Consider the following 16,882-nt stretch of genomic DNA (forward strand, 5'->3'; position numbering starts at 1 on the left):
GAGGTGTACTGTTTTCCCTCCCTGTAAATCTTACATTTTATGAGGGACCAGAGGTTCTCTATGGGGTTCAAATCAGGAGAACAAGGGGTCCATGTCATTATTTTTTCATCTTTTACACCTTTACTGGCCAGCTACGCTGTGGAGTAGTTGGGTGCATGTGATGGAGCATTGTCCTGCATGAAAATCATGTTTTTCTTGAACGATACCGACTTCTTCCTGTACCACTACTTGAAGAAATTGTCTTCCAGAAACTGGTAGTAGGTCTGGGAGTTGAGCTTCTCTCCATGCTCAACCCGAAAAGGTCCCACAAGTTCATCTTTGATGATACCAGCCCATATCAGTACCCCACCTCCACCTTGCTGGCGTCTGGGTCGGAGTGGATCTCTCTGCCCTTTACTGATTCAGCCTCTGGCCCATCCATCTGGCCCATCAAGAGTCACTCTCATTTCATCAGTCCATAAAACCTTTGAAAAATCAGTCTTACGCTATTTCTTGGCCCAGTCTTGACGTTTTATCTTATGTTTCTTGTTCAAAAGTGGTCGTTTTTCAGCCTTCCTTACCTTGGCCATGTCTTGGCGTATGGCACACCTTGTGCTTTTTGAAACTCCAGTAACGTTGCCGTTCTGAAATATGGCCAAACAGGTGGCAAATGGCATCTTGGTAGCTTCACGCTTGATTTTCCTCAATTCATGGGCAGTTATTTTGCGCCTTTTTTGCCCAACACGCTTCTTGTGACCCTGTTGGCTATTTGCCATGAAACGCTTGATTGTTCGGTGATCACGCTTCAAAAGTTTGGCAATTTCAAGACTGATGCATCCCTTTGCAAAACATCTCACAATTTTGGACTTTTCAGAGCCCGTCAAATCTCTCTTCTGACCCATTTTGCCCAAGGAAAGAAAGTTGCCTAATAATTAAGCACACCTTATATAGGGTGCTGATGTCATTGCACCACACCCCTCCTCATTACAGAGATGCACATCACCTGATTTTACTTAATTGGTAGTTGGCTCTCAAGCCTATTGTTACGGAGGGACCGGCAGATTAGGACCAGGAGGTATATATCCCAATCGCCAATCGGGGCCCACCGTGCTCCAGATGGCATTGGAGCTGCTGGCACACTGTGGGTTAGGCGGAGACTATAGAGCTGATGACTCAGAGATAACCCAGGAGACCTGGGAACCAGTCACGTGTGTAGGGACACGTCAAACCGGACAACAACCCAGTTAGCGTTTCGGTGGAGCGGGCGCTACTCCTACCACGTGTGTAGGGAACACATCAGGCCGGATGGTAACCAGTTAGCGTTGACCAAGAAGACCGCTGCGACAGCGCCCTGTCAGCCATGTGTGTAAGACACGTCAGGCTGAGCGGTCCTCCGATTAGCATTTCTGGTCACCACTCGACTGGCCACATGTGTGAAGGACACGTCAGACTAGGTAGTCACACCAGTAGCATTTGACTGGGAAGCTGAGGAGGGAAATAATGTTCACACACCCAATCCAGGAACACCCTGTTAACGCCACAGGGGTTCTGGAATATGCTGTCTGTGCGCGTAGAGGGCACAACTGGACAGGTGTGGCAGCAGGCACGCTGTCCGTGTGCGTAAAGGGCACTCTCGGAAAAGTAACGCAGCAGGTATGCGGTCCGTGTGCGTATGAGGCACAAACAGACAGGTGACGCAGCAGCCGCAGTCCAGTTAATGCCACTGGACTGCTATAGCACAACTGGAATGGCAGAAAGGAAGCACGACGCCTGACCCTGATGTGCTGAGCCACGAATCTTGGCGTGATAGGCACCATTCGCCTAACCCTGCCTACCGCTTCCCAACAATTGCTTATGCCGCAATGGACTCTATACATGGAGGTGTGCTCTTGTTTGAGCATAGGTGAAGACTGCACACCTCCATGTTGTCTCCAGCCCATTTTATAACCTGGGTTCGCCCCAAACCCAGGGTGGACCACAATGGCACCTCCAGGGTCCAATAGCGGAGGTGCCATGTCATCAGCGACATCACCAGCGGCCTATCCAGAACCGCCATGTCACTGATCACCTCATGGCAGCCACGCCCCAAACACCTCAACAGTCATCGTCTGACGACCAATGGTGAGGTGCCAGGTCATAGGGGCGGGCCTCCGCGAGCCAGTCCGGAGTGGCCACGTCATCAGGACACCTGATGCCCTCTGCCCTATCAGGGCCTTAACCTCACGGACATGCCCAGTGAGGTCCTTACCGGACCTAGCCTCTGATGCACTAAGTGCCTGAGCATTCTCAGTAGACACAACACAGGACTTAGACACGGCTATACACATTATACAGCTCGTATCCACTAGAGATAGCCACTCTGTGGGGTACCACAAATAGACAAGCTGTACAGCCCAAATTGGAGTGACCCTTTCCCTCATATGTATAAGAAAGGGACAAAACAAAAAAATTGAACCACCATACTTGTTAGCATAAGTTAAACAAAAAAAATTAGACTTCAACTGAACATTAAGTAGATTCTCTGCAGTAAGTAAATAAATAGTAGTAGTAGATCAAATAAATATAGTGCACTTAGTTGACACTATTTTATCAAAAGAAAGTAACAGCTTTTATCTTTTTGTTGACAAGTGATTGAACAGCAGCAATGAGAAATTATCTGAAAATTTGCAGGCATGTTTTTGCTCTTGAAGATAACAGTATCCTTCCTTAGCCCTGTACATGTATGGAACATGCTAACATAGGGTCATAGAAGCATTGTAATAGAAGGTTAAAGGAGTAATAATTGTCTGATATTTCACATTTTTGACATAGCCATAAGACGTGACATAAACATGTGATAATGTTGGTTCCACCACCACTGACCTGCACCTGTCTCTATAACTGAGGCCCCCCACAACCTTTTTCACCTCTCTTGCCTGGTGAGGCTGCTGGCCACCACATCAAGGTGGAGAATGATTAGAGAGGTGGTTGAGCATATGTTTGACATTCTACATGAAAGCACCACTCTAGAGCTTTTTATTTTTCAGTGCTGGAGTGACGCTATGTCCTTGCCCATGTTCCTATATTCACCTTCCGGCGGCTTCAAACGTTTTCAGCATCTCTCCATTCCCACGTAAGGTCACTTCTATGACCAGGTAGAGGGCTTGAATCCTTTAGATCTATGCCTTTTACATTTTCTATGCCTTTAAACTGTATGGTTTGTTATCCTATAGTACAGCTGTGTTACTTTTGTGTACTTTTATTTGTTTACCGGCAACTTGTAATACAGTATCTAAACATGTTACATTTCTATCATGCTGACACTGGTCTGTCTTTAATAGGGTCAGTAAGACTGGAGAAGAGGGAGCCTCTGGGCCAGGAGATGAAGAAGGAGCCTCACTGTCTGACACAACTGTCCAATGAAAGGTCAGAGGATGGCCTGGGACATTCACACCGGGACCTGGCCCTGGATTCTTACCATCTCCTTATGGCTCTGCAGCCGGTAACTTAAACATATTTATTTTCCATAACTGTTATTTTTTAAGTCAAATCTCTACAATTTCATAAAAAATGTAGTTAAGAACCTACTTTAAAGAGAATGTCAGCTTTTCTGAAACATCAGTTTTATGAATACTTGTATTGACCATAATATAACAATTCTGGAACCTCTTTTCTTACAATCCTGTATTGGGCCAGTTCTCAGTTATTGTAACTGACAACTGGGTGTTACCATTCCCTTGTCAAAGGGGCATGTGTTGACCTAGCCTGACACAGTCAACACTGATTGGACAGTCTTATATTATGTATTGGCGTGCACCAAATTGGGAACACCCAGGTTTGAATGTATTCGAAGATTTTTAGAGGAATAACAGGAAACGGCACAAAGAACAAGAAAAATGCTCCAGAATTATTATTTCATGGGGTATACAGTTACTAAAAAGCAAATATCTAAACCCCTAGATCCTTTTTAATACATGGCTTTAAGTCTTCATTATCATCTTGTGTCATGCTTTCACCTAACATTCTGTGTCTGAAGAATTGTTTTATTAGAAAAAAAAATATTTTACATGTATAAAGCATTAAATCGTACATCAGTGACTTACATACCATAGTTGCTTAAACAATAGGAGAATGCAAGACAGAAAGAGAGTGAAAAAAGCAAACTAAAAAAGTGGCATCTGAACATTTTTAAAATATTTCAGAAAGCAATTAAGACATCCCTGTGTGTGCATGTGGCTAATACCTTATTAGAAAATTAGATTATAACTATATAGCAGATTTTATCTATATTGTTATTATATTGCATTCTGGTCTTGTGATGTTTTGTTGGGTTGTTTTTGCATCCTATATTAATATATTTATATGCATTTTTAAGAGAAAATAAATCAATTGGTAAATATATATACATTTATATATTTCCAGCTAAAAAATGCATAAATTCAACTACTTTTAGATCTCGCATTGATTTAAAATGTCAGTGTTGTCTGTAGTTTACTCTGTAATAATGTTCGAAAACATCACTTCAAAGCATAGCAACGTGATTGTACAGCCACAGGAGCAAGGAGCCGGCTGTGAGAACCAGATGGACTTCCTACACAGAAGGCAGAAATAGTTCATTAACATTGCTGCCTTTCTGACCAACTTAAACACATCATGTAACAAGTGCTGTGTATACAGTTTAAGGACTCACTCATACCACGGATGAGTGCTATCTCATGTTTTATCGGATAGCACTCGCTCCTTTATTATACTATGGAGCAGTGCCAAATAGTATTTTTTTTCTTACCAATTCAGCTTCAGAAAAAGGTCACTGCATGCCGCTCTTGGCAGCAAATCTTGGATCACACCCACCCATACAAGTATATATGGCCTTTTATTGTGGCCAGCCTAAAGCTGGGTTCACACTAAGCGACAACGACATCGCTGTTACGTCACCATTTTCGGTGACGTAACAGCGACCTTGTAAGTCGCTGTTATGATCGCTGCTTAGCTGTCAAACACAGCAGAAGCAGCGATCATAACGTCGCTGTGCTACATGTGCAGAGAGCAGGGAGCCGCGCTTAGCGCTGGCTCCTTGCTCTCCTAGGTACAGTACACATCGGGTTAATTAACCCGATGTGTGCTGCAGCTACATGTCACAGTGCAGAGAGCAGGGAGCCGCGCGCACTGCTTAGCGCTGGCTCCTTGCTCTCCTTGCTACAGTATACATCGGGTTAATTACCCGATGCGTACTGCAGCCACATGTGCACAGAGCAGGAGCCGGCACTGGCAGCAAGAGCGGAGGCTGGTAACGAAGGTAAATATCGGGTAACCAGGGAAAGGTCTTCCCTTGGTTACCCGATGTTTACGCTGGTTACAGCTTACCGCAGCTGCCAGTGCCGGCTCCTGCTTGCTTCATTTCGTCGCTCTCTCGCTGTCACACACAGCGATATTTGTGTCACAGCGGGAGAGTGACGACCAAAAAATGAAGCTGGACATTCAGCAACGACCGGCGACCTCACAGCAGGGGCCAGGTCGTTGCTGGATGTCACACACAGCGACAGCGACGGGACGTCGCTGCAACGTCACAGAAAATGGTGACGTAGCAGCGACGTCGTTGTCGTTGTCGCTGTGTGTGACACCAGCTTAAGGTACACCAGTGCAATAATCATGGTGTCTAATCAGCATCTTGATATGGCACACCTGTGAGGTGGATAGATTATCTCAGCAAAGGAGAAGTGTTCACTAGCATAGATTTAGACAAATTTGTGAACAATATTTGAGCGAAAAAGGCCTTTTGTGTACATAGAAAAAAAGTCTTAAGGCCCAGTCACACTAAACAACTTACCAGCGATCCCAACAACGATACAACTTGATACGGATCGCTGGTAAGTTGCTAGGAGGTCGCTGGTGAGATGTCACACTAAGCAACGCTCCAGCGATCCCACCAGCAACCTGACCTGGCAGGGATCGCTGGAGCGTTGCTACATGTGGAAGCATGCTGCGCTTGGTAACTAAGGTAAATATTGGGTAACAACCCGATATTTACCTTGGTTACCAGCGCACACCGCTTAGCGCTGGCTCCCTGCACACCTAGCCACAGTACACATCGGGTTAATTACCCGATGTGTACTCAGCTATGTGTGCAGGCAGCAGGAGCCGGCTTCTGCGGACGCTGGTAACCACGGTAAACATTGGGTAACCAAGAAGCCCTTCCCTTGGTTACCCGATATTTACCTTCGTTACCAGCTTCCGCTGCTCTCACACTGTCAGTAAATAAAAGTAAAAAAAAGTAAATAAAAAAAAGCCACAGTCAGTCCGTATCGCTGTTACTAACCCTCATTGAAGAATAATCTGATACACCTGATATATAAAAATTATTGTTAAGGAAAGGGGAACAAATGTAGAATGTATCTTAGTCTTTTGTGATTGTAAAAAAATGTGAACATCAGATGCACATCTTGTACCCACCTGTACCCACTACCCATATTGCATGTTGCAAAAAAATAAATAACAGAATATGAAGATAACATAAAATTAAGGCAATTTTATATTACAAAAAATGCTGCAAAAATTATGTGAATACCTGAGCTAGAAAAATGTTAGAGCTCTTAAAATTTGCATGAAAGCAATGGGGGGGAATTACCTATTTTTTAACTGGATAAATATGGACTAAACTTTAAGTGTAGGTCAATTTTGGTTCCATCTGTCATCACAGAAGACACAAGCACAATAATAATTCAACTGAGAAAGGCCAACTTACCCTACTTCCTTCTCGGTTAATTTTTGGTAAATATGACTGGGAATCATGTACAGGCTGAGATCGCCCATAGTGAAAAAAGTGGTTTAACATTTTCTGGACAACAGAGGCTGTCTTAATATATACATTTTCTTCATTTTGGTACTTATATTACAAAAATACATAGATATCAATACATAGAAGCTCATAAGAACAAAACTGTGTTTTCTAATTTTATTAGGTATTACAAAGGGTGAAGTTGAAAGGATGACATCTGGTCAAATTAGATTTTATATACATTATGTCAGAAAGAATGCTATTATATATTACAAATATGATATATAGAGTCAGTTATAACTATTTCTTACCTTCTATATTTACATCACTAATACCTAAATCCTATATATTCATGGTATCTTCCTTTTTGAGTGTCAAGCACTGCACCCTACGGCAATGAAGCATTTAAGCACCTGAACTTCAGGAACGCTGTCATGGTGGGATTTATGAAAGTCTTGCACCTTGACCTCAGTGAGTTAATGAGGATTTATCTTCCAACACTGAATGTTAAGCTTCCTTTTAAGCAAAAGTGAAAATGAGGACATATGGTGCAAAAAGGGTGTTTCCCTGTTTCATACCTCACAGTGGAATTAAATAATGATGGTGATGATGATAACATAAGATTACTTGCTGAAGCTATCTGAATTATTCATATTGCTTTATTTATATTTATTTATTATCTCTGTTTCTGTGCTAGCCTGTTAGAAAACAAAACCAATAGATGTTTCATAGATTCTGATTAGGGTACTTAAGTGTAGTCCACATTTTGTTGGCCAGACTTTTGACTCATTATTAATGATGAGTGAGCGTGCTCGCCACTGCAAGAAACTTGTTCCAGCATCGGAGTGCTCGGGTACTCGCGGAGCTCGGCCAAGTAATACGAGTGCTTAGATGTTTCATCTGTGAAACAACGACCACAAAGCACAGGCTTGCTTCACTGCATGATGTGTGCAGGTACCCCAGGGAGAGCCATTCGTGGTCTCTGAATGGCTCTCACTGGGGTTAAACCAACATTTTTGTGTCCCCTCCAAAAAGATCCTGCCCTCCCTGCCCCTGAAATGCTCTGTTTTTGGCTAGTTATATGTGTGTGGAGAGACAACCTGCCCAATCATTGACTTCCATTATATTCGTTACTCAAGTCAAGCCCTTTCAGACCGTCTCACGTTCCTTATTAGCACCGAGCACCCAAGCATTTTAGTGCTCACCCATCACTACTCATTATCTCTGCAAATGTAAACATTTTTGGTTACTTTCAAGAAAAGAAAAGACATTCTAATATGCATTAAACATGTAACATTAAGGTTCATATTGAGACAATGGTTAACAAACAATTTTGCTTTTTAATACTTGCACTGATAGAGTAGCTTTGTGGATACTACATGACAGGTAATGTAGCATATAACAAGTGAAACCTCAACAATTTAAGACATGTATCTACATATTACATATATATGTGCTGAAATATATATATATATATATATATATATATATATATATATATATATATATATATATACATATATACAGTATATATGCAGTATATACACTGTATATATACAGATGCTTCTCAATAAATTAGAATTTCAGCAAAAAGTTAATTTTATTTCAGTAATTCAATACAAAAAGGGAAACATTTATTATATAGAGTCATTACAAACAGAGTGATCTATTTCAAGTGTTCATTTCTGTTAATGTTGATGATTATCATTATCTCAGAAAAATAGAATAATTACCACAAAACAGCTGCAAGGGCATCCTAGAAATTTAAAATGGTCTCTTAGTCTGGTTCAGTAGGTTACACAATCATGGGGAAGACTGCTGACTTGACAGATGTCTAGAAAACAGTAATTGACACACTCCACAAGGTAAGCCACAAAAGGTCATTGCTAAACAAACTGTCTGTTCACAGAGCCATGTATCTAAGCATATTAATGGAAAGTTGAGTGGAAGGAAAAAGTGTGGTAGAAAAAGGTGCACAAGCAACCGGGATAACTGCAGCCTTGATAGGATAGTTAAGAAAAGGCCATTCAAAAATTTGGAGCAGATTTACAAGCTGTTGCTGGGGTCAGTGTTTCAAGAGCCACCACACACAGACGTATCCAGGACATGGGCTACAACTGTCGCATTCCTTGTGTCAAGCCACTCATGACCAATAGACAATGCCAGAAGCGTCTTACCTGGGCCAAAGAGAAAAAGAACTGTACTGTTACTCAGTGGTCCAAGGTATTGTTTTCAGATGAAAGTAAATTTTGCATTTAATTTGGAAATCAAGGTCCCGGAGTCTGGAGGAAGAGTGGAGAGGCCACAATCCAAAATGCTTGAGGTCTAGTGTGAGGTTTCCACAATCAGTGATGGTTTGGGGATCCATGTCATCTGCTGGTGTAGGTCCACTGTGTTTTAGCAAGACCAAAGTAAGCGCAGCCGTCTACTGGGAAATTTCAGAGCACTTCATGTTTCCCTCAGCAGACAAGCTTTTCGCAGATGGAAATTTCATTTACCAGCAGGACTTGGCAACCTGTCCACACTGCCAAAAGTACCAATACCTGGTTTAATAACCACAGTATTACTGTGCTTGATTGGCCAGCAAACGTGCCTGACCTAAACCCCATGGAGAATCTATGGATTATTGTCAAGAGGAAGATGAGAAACATCATACCCAACAATGTAGACAAGCTGAAGGCTGCTATCAAAGCAACCTGGGTGTCATGAACAGCCAGGGGGGGTGACACCAAAATCCCACCCGCTGTTCACGGATTTGTCAAGAACACGACTACTCTCTACCACCCCCTTATTGTCAGGTCAATTTCGGAACTGCCGGACAATAAGTAAATGAGGCTGCTGAGCTAATAATGACAAATATTGGAGGTCTCACGGCAAGATTAAATGTATATATCACCGATTCCCGCTAATGGAATATGTATATACCTCGGTACCCTTAATGATAGCACCCCAATAGTTCTAATATATTACAACCAAGGATAACCAATCCAAGTCAGTTCGTCCAATTATCATAAATCGAAGACCCAAATTATAAAAACATCAAATTTTATTGGTTTTTCAAACACAATATAAAAACACCACATATAGGCAAATGCACCAGTAGGGTTAGAGGTGCCAATAATTAGTATTGCCCCAGACAACCTATATGACCTTGATGATTCCCTAGGATGTCCACTGCCTAGCATCAGAGACCTCCCTAAGGTGATTTGGGGTCCCCGCTCCACGAGGACTGTGCCTTGATTTGTTCCTAGTATTCCCTAGTCCTCAATAGGATCATCCATACACCAATGGTAGATAAAAAGGTGATAAAAAGTAAAGAAATTAGAAAGGTAGTCACTCAGTCCGGGCAGATCTCAACCAGTGATACATATATATAGTTCCGAATAAAAAAATTGAACATATCCCCGGTTATACATACAAAATACAGGAGAAACCTTTACATCAGTTATTCAAAAAATGGATCTATAGTCCAGGTTCTTTTGTTAATACAAGATGAGAAAAAGAGGAGGTCCTCAAAAAATGCAAAGAAACATACAGGGGAAACCTTTATTTAGACCATCAGAATAAAGAAACCAGTACTATATTCCTAACCATACATGGAATAACCATACATAAGTACATATGTCACTATAGCCGAGGTTATTGAGGCCCCTCCTATTACATATAGGTCAATATTTATAATTTTGTCTCAGGGTACAAGAAAGAAAAAAAGTATCAAATGATACTGCAGATAAAAGGAATTGTCCAATAGTTATTATAATGGTATACTCTTCTTGGATTCATATAGCCAAATCATTAGTGCTCCTGTCTCTCCAAATAGGGGAAAGACTTAACAGTTATGGAGTCACCTATCGGATAACAGTCCTTCCATATAGAGGAGTCTTATCAAAATTTTATTTTCGCCTCTGCCTCGACGCGTTTCTCCCCTTCCATGCCCGGGGTTCTTCAGGAGGCCTTACATTCAATAGTTAGTCCAATATATTATCAGATATGTTAAGGTGCAATAAATTAGTCCTCCACAATAGGATCTATGCAGCATTCAGATAATATCAATGTTCAGCAGCAGCGTCAGGGAGCTCCTGTATACTCCCATGCCAGACACATATCCCAAAGATCCTGCAGCTGTCATCACAGATAATAGAGGCGATCCGCCACCCCAATAATTCTATCCAACAATATTTTCGCTGCCACCACCAAAAGTTCCACAGGTAGTCCGGACACCCATTACAGATAGCATAAGGCCCTCCGGGTTTTGGATTCGTATATAGCGCATGAGGAAAGAAACTATTAAATTTTATATATTTAATCCAAAAATAGGCAGTGTTTATAAAAATATTCAAGATATTACAAAAGGGAACAATACAAATACAGTATATAGTTACATAAAATAAAAGGAAAAATGAAAGAGACTACTACACCTGGTCATGGATTATGGCTCAGATATAGGGATGAGGCACCCCCAGGAAATAGACAATCCTATACACAGAATGTATATCCTCCAGACATTGACTCAAAGAGTAAGGAGACATTGGCTTATATTAACCTCTGTCCCACCTGCAGCCCCCACCTCTGCTGACATCATGTAAGGGAGGGGGCTTTCCCTCTTCCAGAATTATGGAATCCTCACGGTCCTCATATCTCCGTGTGGGAGCATCCCACACGGACGATATTACCGTCATATTTTATATTGTGATTTTAACAGAAGGTGGATACCACACAAGGGGAATCTGGTATGTTCTGGGGGGGCAGATATTAATTTGTTCCATATGTCCTACAATTAAGCTGAAATATGTGAGTGTGCGTCATAGAATCTTGAGATCAGCGGTATGCCCGTCATATCTGGGGATCGTATGTATCTCATAATATTAATACTTTCCCAACGGAGACAATATGGCTGCCCTCGTCTTTTCATCAGAGAAGCTGTTTTCCTGCAGGAAACTTCTACTCTGCCCCTGTATATACAAAGATTATAGTCGGAGCATCTCTTGCCACACAGGAGGTCTTTGAAGAACTGGGGAGAGGTGTTGTAAGTTCATTGAAATGTACCTGTTACATCCCCTGACCAGGAAAGCTTTTGCTGGCTGTTAATTTGGCAGGGCTCTGGAGGGGGGGGTCACCCCTGATCCAGAGACCATGAAAACATATCTGCTTATTATATTTTCATAACTCTGGGCTTCCATAACACCTCAGCAGTGCCACAGGCTGATCACCTCCATGCCACGCCGCATTGATGCAGTAATTCATGCAAGACGAGCCTCCAACAAGTATTGAGTGCATTTACTGTACATACTTTTCAGTAGGCCAACATTTCTGAGCTTAAAATTATTTTTTCAGTTGGTCTTAAATAATATTCTCATTTTCTTAGATAATGACTTTTGGGTTTTCATTGGCTGTAAGCCACAATCATCAACATTAACAGAAATAAATAATTGAATCTGTTTGTAATGACTTTATATAATATGTGTTTTCCTTTTTGTTTTGAATTAGTGAAATAAATTAACTTTTTGATTATATTCTAATTTAGGCTGCTTTCACACTACATTTTTTTAACATGCGTCCTGAATAGTGATGAGCGAGTACTAAAAAGCTCGGGTGCTCGAAGCTCGGGCCGAGCCTCCCAAGATACTCGTGTACTCGGCCCGAGCAACGAGCCCAATGTTATCCTATGGGAGACCCGAGTATTTTTGTGAAATGACCTCCCGGCAGCATGGAGAAACCCTAAAAATGTCACAAAAGTCTCAGAAGAGTGCTCAAATGACATGGCAACAGCATGGGGAAGACCCCTTGAAGCATTTATCACTCAAAAGTCACAGCTGTGAACAATTTTGTCCGCGTTTTACGCCATTTTTACGGACTCACCAGAAAACCTTCCAAAATGACCCCAAAATGATTTTTCATGGCGGAAATGTTAAGGGCACATACCCAATAGTGAGATAGAGCTGGTGTATGTTACTTTTTGAGATCAATACATGAAAGATTTTACGTGAAAACATTGTGTGGCACTCCGATGTCCCTGAGAAGAGACGTACATGAAGGCCTCTTGAGTCTAATGTGCCCATTTTGAGGAAGTGAGTCTTTGTAGTATTTTCCTTTGCCAGGGCAGTCCTAAATTGTGAGGTTCACCAATGCCCCTGCATACAGACGTGCATGAGGGCCTGTAAACCTGAAGTGCCCATTGGAAGGAAGTGGGTGTATTATAGTATAGCCCTTAGGCAGGGAAGCCAAACATTGGGAGGCTCCACGTTGTCCCTGGATAGAGACGTGCATGAAGGCCTGTAAACCTGAAGTGCCCATTGGAAGGAAGTGGGTGTATTATAGTATAGCCCTTAGGCAGGGAAGCCAAACATTGGGAGGCTCCACGTTGTCCCTGGATAGAGACGTGCATGAAGGCCTGTAAACCTGAAGTGCCCATTGGAAGGAAGTGGGTGTATTATAGTATAGCCCTTAGGCAGGGAAGCCAAACATTGGGAGGCTCCACGTTGTCCCTGGATAGAGACGTGCATGAAGGCCTGTAAACCTGAAGTGCCCATTGGAAGGAAGTGGGTGTATTATAGTATAGCCCTTAGGCAGGGAAGCCAAACATTGGGAGGCTCCACGTTGTCCCTGGATAGAGACGTGCATGAAGGCCTGTAAACCTGAAGTGCCCATTGGAAGGAAGTGGGTGTATTATAGTATAGCCCTTAGGCAGGGAAGCCAAACATTGGGAGGCTCTACGTTGTCCCTGGATAGAGACCTGTTAGGTTCTTAGTGCCTCCGTGCTTGCATTTAAAAACCGCACGTGTGTGCCTGTTGGTGGCAGCTTTCCGCTGCATTTGTGTGAGTTTTGCACAAACTTGGATATAACACACAAGTCTAGTGAATACACATCAGCACAGCATTGCAAAATGCGCAAGGGCGTTGTCAACGAACAAGGAAGTGGACGTGATGGTGGTGCAGGCAGACACCGAGGTTGTGTGCAAGCTCTAATTTCGCCACAACAAAGGGCCACATCTAGTCGCTCGCACGTCCTGTCCCAAATTCTTGGGGACCGCAGCAGTACACCCCTCTTGAACCAAGACCAGTGTCAACAGGTTGTTAGTTGGATAGCGGATAATGCTTCCAGTCAGATTGGCACCACCACAAACACTCTGTCTTCCACACGGTCAAGTGTCAGTAGCCGTGATACTGCACCGCACATTTCAGAACCTGATCCTCCTTCCTACCACCAGGCCGAGTACACGTCCACGGACATTACTGATCCCACACTTGGACACTCGGAATAGCTGTTCGTTCACGTTTCCATTCACAAATTCTGGCCTCTCGCCAGCTCCTGTTGAAGTGGGCCATGACGAGATTGTATGTACAGATGCACAAATATTTGAGCAGCCACGTTCTCACGAAGTTGGCAACGTGTCTCAACAAGGGGTGGCCGATGATGAGACACAATTGTCAGGAAGTCAGGAGGAGGAGCAGGGTGCGGAAGAGGAAGACGACGTGGTGGATGATCCAGTAACTGACCCAACCTGGCAGGAGGATATGCAGAGCGAGGACAGCAGTGCACAGGGGGAGGGAGGCGTAGCATCACAACAGGCAGTAAGAAGCAGAGTGGTGGCCCCAGGCAGACGTCAGTCAACTGTTCCCCGGAACAACACGACACAAGGTGCCTGTACAAATGTTAGGTCTTCCCGAGTCTGGCTGTAATACTATTGTATGTATTGAGGATTTCGATTGCGTTAGGGCAATGACAACCAGAGACGAGTTCTTGGTGCAAGACATTTATAATATGCAACCAGCAAATATGTACATAAACGGAACAAAAACACAGTAGAACATAAATACAGGAAATACCTTCCAGGGACTGAGCGAAAGGGAATTCCCGGTACCGCGCACCGGACTCCCCCAGGGAGACCACCAACAGCAAACCCCTATACAGGGACTGTCTGGCAATCACCCCAGAAGCCCTAAATGCGCAGCAGCCGGGACACAAAAGGGCAATAGGTAAGTCGAAAAATGTCTGTACGTGATGTGAGTCCAGAGTGGTATTAAACGGAAGGAACCGGGCAGAAGTTCCGACCAAAGACGGCAAACGGAGTCCAGGTACAGCTAGATGATACCAGATGAAGTCCAGAGTCGGTGTCGGTTGTTTTCCAAGAGGATCCGAATAACAATCAGGAACCAAAAGCAGCAGGGCAGGAGCACACAGGAAGCAGTATACTCAGGCACTGGACTAAGCTTTAGGGGCGGCTTTTAAACAGATGGACAGGAAGTAGGGCAACATAACAGAAAACTCCATGTTAACAAAGGGCAAGCTCTTTCAAAAGAAAACTGGAAAACCAGGAACTCTGACACTGGCAGTTTTTTAAGTTGGCTCCAGATGATTCTAAAAAGGCCATTTGCAACACCTGCCATGCCAGCATCAGCAGGGGTACCAAAACTAGCAGCCTGACCACCACCAGCATGATCAGGCACATGTCAGCCAAGCACCCGACTTTGTGGGAAGTACAACAGAGTCGAGGAGCAGTGCTTGCTGATGTCACTGCTACGTCTTCGCTGGTTGTGCATGCGAGCCAATCCCCTGTCCATGCTGCCTGCGAACAAGCCTCCTCCACTCCTGCACCTGCAGTTGCCTACGCAGAAAGAACACCATCATCAAGCACGTCCTTGTCCCAGCGCAACGTTCAGTTATCCATTCAGCAAACCTTTGAGCGCAGGCGCAAATACACTGCCAACACCCCACATGCCACAGTTCTAAATGCTAACATTTCGCGACTGCTTGCGCTGGAAATGTTGCCTTTTAGGCTGGTTGAGACAGAAGCATTCCGCGAACTGATGGTGGCAGCTGTCCCACGTTACTCGGTCCACAGCCGCCACTATTTCTCCCTGTGTGCCGTCCCCGCATTGCATAACTAACCACGTGTCACAAAACATCACACGTGCCCGGAACAACGCTGTTTCAGCCAAAGTCCACCTAACCACAGACACGTGGACAAGTGCATGTGGGCAAGGCCGCTACATCTCGTTGACGTCACACTGGGTTAATATTGTGCAAGCTGGGACCCAGTCTGAGCGAGGGACGGAATACGTCCTTCACACACCAAGTTTTGCAGGCCCTACCTCAGTCAGGGTTTCACACACACTCTACAGCTCCGGAATGTCATGCTCCTCAGCCTCCTCCTCCTCCTGCGCATCCTGATCCACTTTACCCTCCACACCAGTCCCAAGCTGTAAGTGTCGCTGGCGGAGGAGGGGACGGTGCGCTCTCCCACTGCTCGGGTCCGGCTGACGCAGCTCTACGGCTGCTGCTGCTCGTTGGCTCGAGCGATGGCCGGATCCCGGGGACTCGAGCGGCGCTACTCGCCCGTGAGTGAAAAGGGGTGGTTTGGGTTTTGGGGATATTGTCCGTGACGACACCCACGGTTGTGGTGATTGTGTGGACACCACCGCTGCTCTGGACGGGGATCCCGGGAGCCTGTGACAGGGAGCAGCTTTGTTGTTATTTCTCCCCTACGTGGGTAGGGGGGTTGGTTGTCCCGGGGCCTGGTGATGGGGTAGAGATGGATGACAGGCGGGTTGCGGGGCCTGATGAAGTGCATGGTCGCAGGGGCAGCGCTGTGCCGCACGGCACGGAGGTACTCACTCAGCCCAATGATGATGACACAGTTCAGGGTAAAACAAGTGGCTGGATGGACAGGTCACTCGGACGGCTGCGGTTGTTCCTCCCTGCAGGTTAGTGATGACTGTCTCTCCCTGCACCGAAGTTAAGTGTTGGTAGTGATGGTTTCCCAACGGTAACCCGCTCCCTGACCTGGATATGGGCCGGAGGAGCCCCTTTTGCCCACAGGCGCTGGCCCTGGGAGACGGTTGCCCTTGCCGGTGGCTGTGTCTCCCCTTCACGGTTGTACGGTTGCCTTCTATCTGGACTTGGCTGTTTGGAAACCCTGAGGTCCCCTTCAATAACGGATTTGGCAAATTCACGGCGACACCAAGCCTTGCCGGGATCCGAAAGTCCTCTGCCAATGGTGCTGGCTTCGCTTTGTATACCGGTCCGGTACGGCCGGGTCACCACCCGTCCACGGTCCTTACGGCAGACTCCAATCGGCCTCCACTGCAGACGGTCACCACATCCTGCCAACCTTGCTGTCCTGTCCAGGCCACACACCCGGACCAACT

General features: G+C 44.6%; 1 protein-coding gene across 2 annotated transcripts in view; it reads left to right on the forward strand.

Annotated features, from left to right (window-relative positions):
- The window catches only part of WNT10B (Wnt family member 10B), a 123,892-nt gene that overhangs the window by 37,245 nt on the left and 69,765 nt on the right, over positions 1-16,882 (forward strand). For both annotated transcript variants that reach the window (XM_075336930.1, XM_075336931.1), the window contains exon 2: positions 3,300-3,460. In XM_075336930.1, the coding sequence (XP_075193045.1) occupies positions 3,378-3,460 (83 nt within the window). In that variant the 5' untranslated portion in view covers positions 3,300-3,377. The remainder of the gene's footprint in view (positions 1-3,299; positions 3,461-16,882) is intronic.

This window comes from Anomaloglossus baeobatrachus, chromosome 2 (genome assembly GCF_048569485.1).
Source record: "Anomaloglossus baeobatrachus isolate aAnoBae1 chromosome 2, aAnoBae1.hap1, whole genome shotgun sequence".
Classification (NCBI taxonomy): Eukaryota; Metazoa; Chordata; class Amphibia; order Anura; family Aromobatidae; genus Anomaloglossus; species Anomaloglossus baeobatrachus.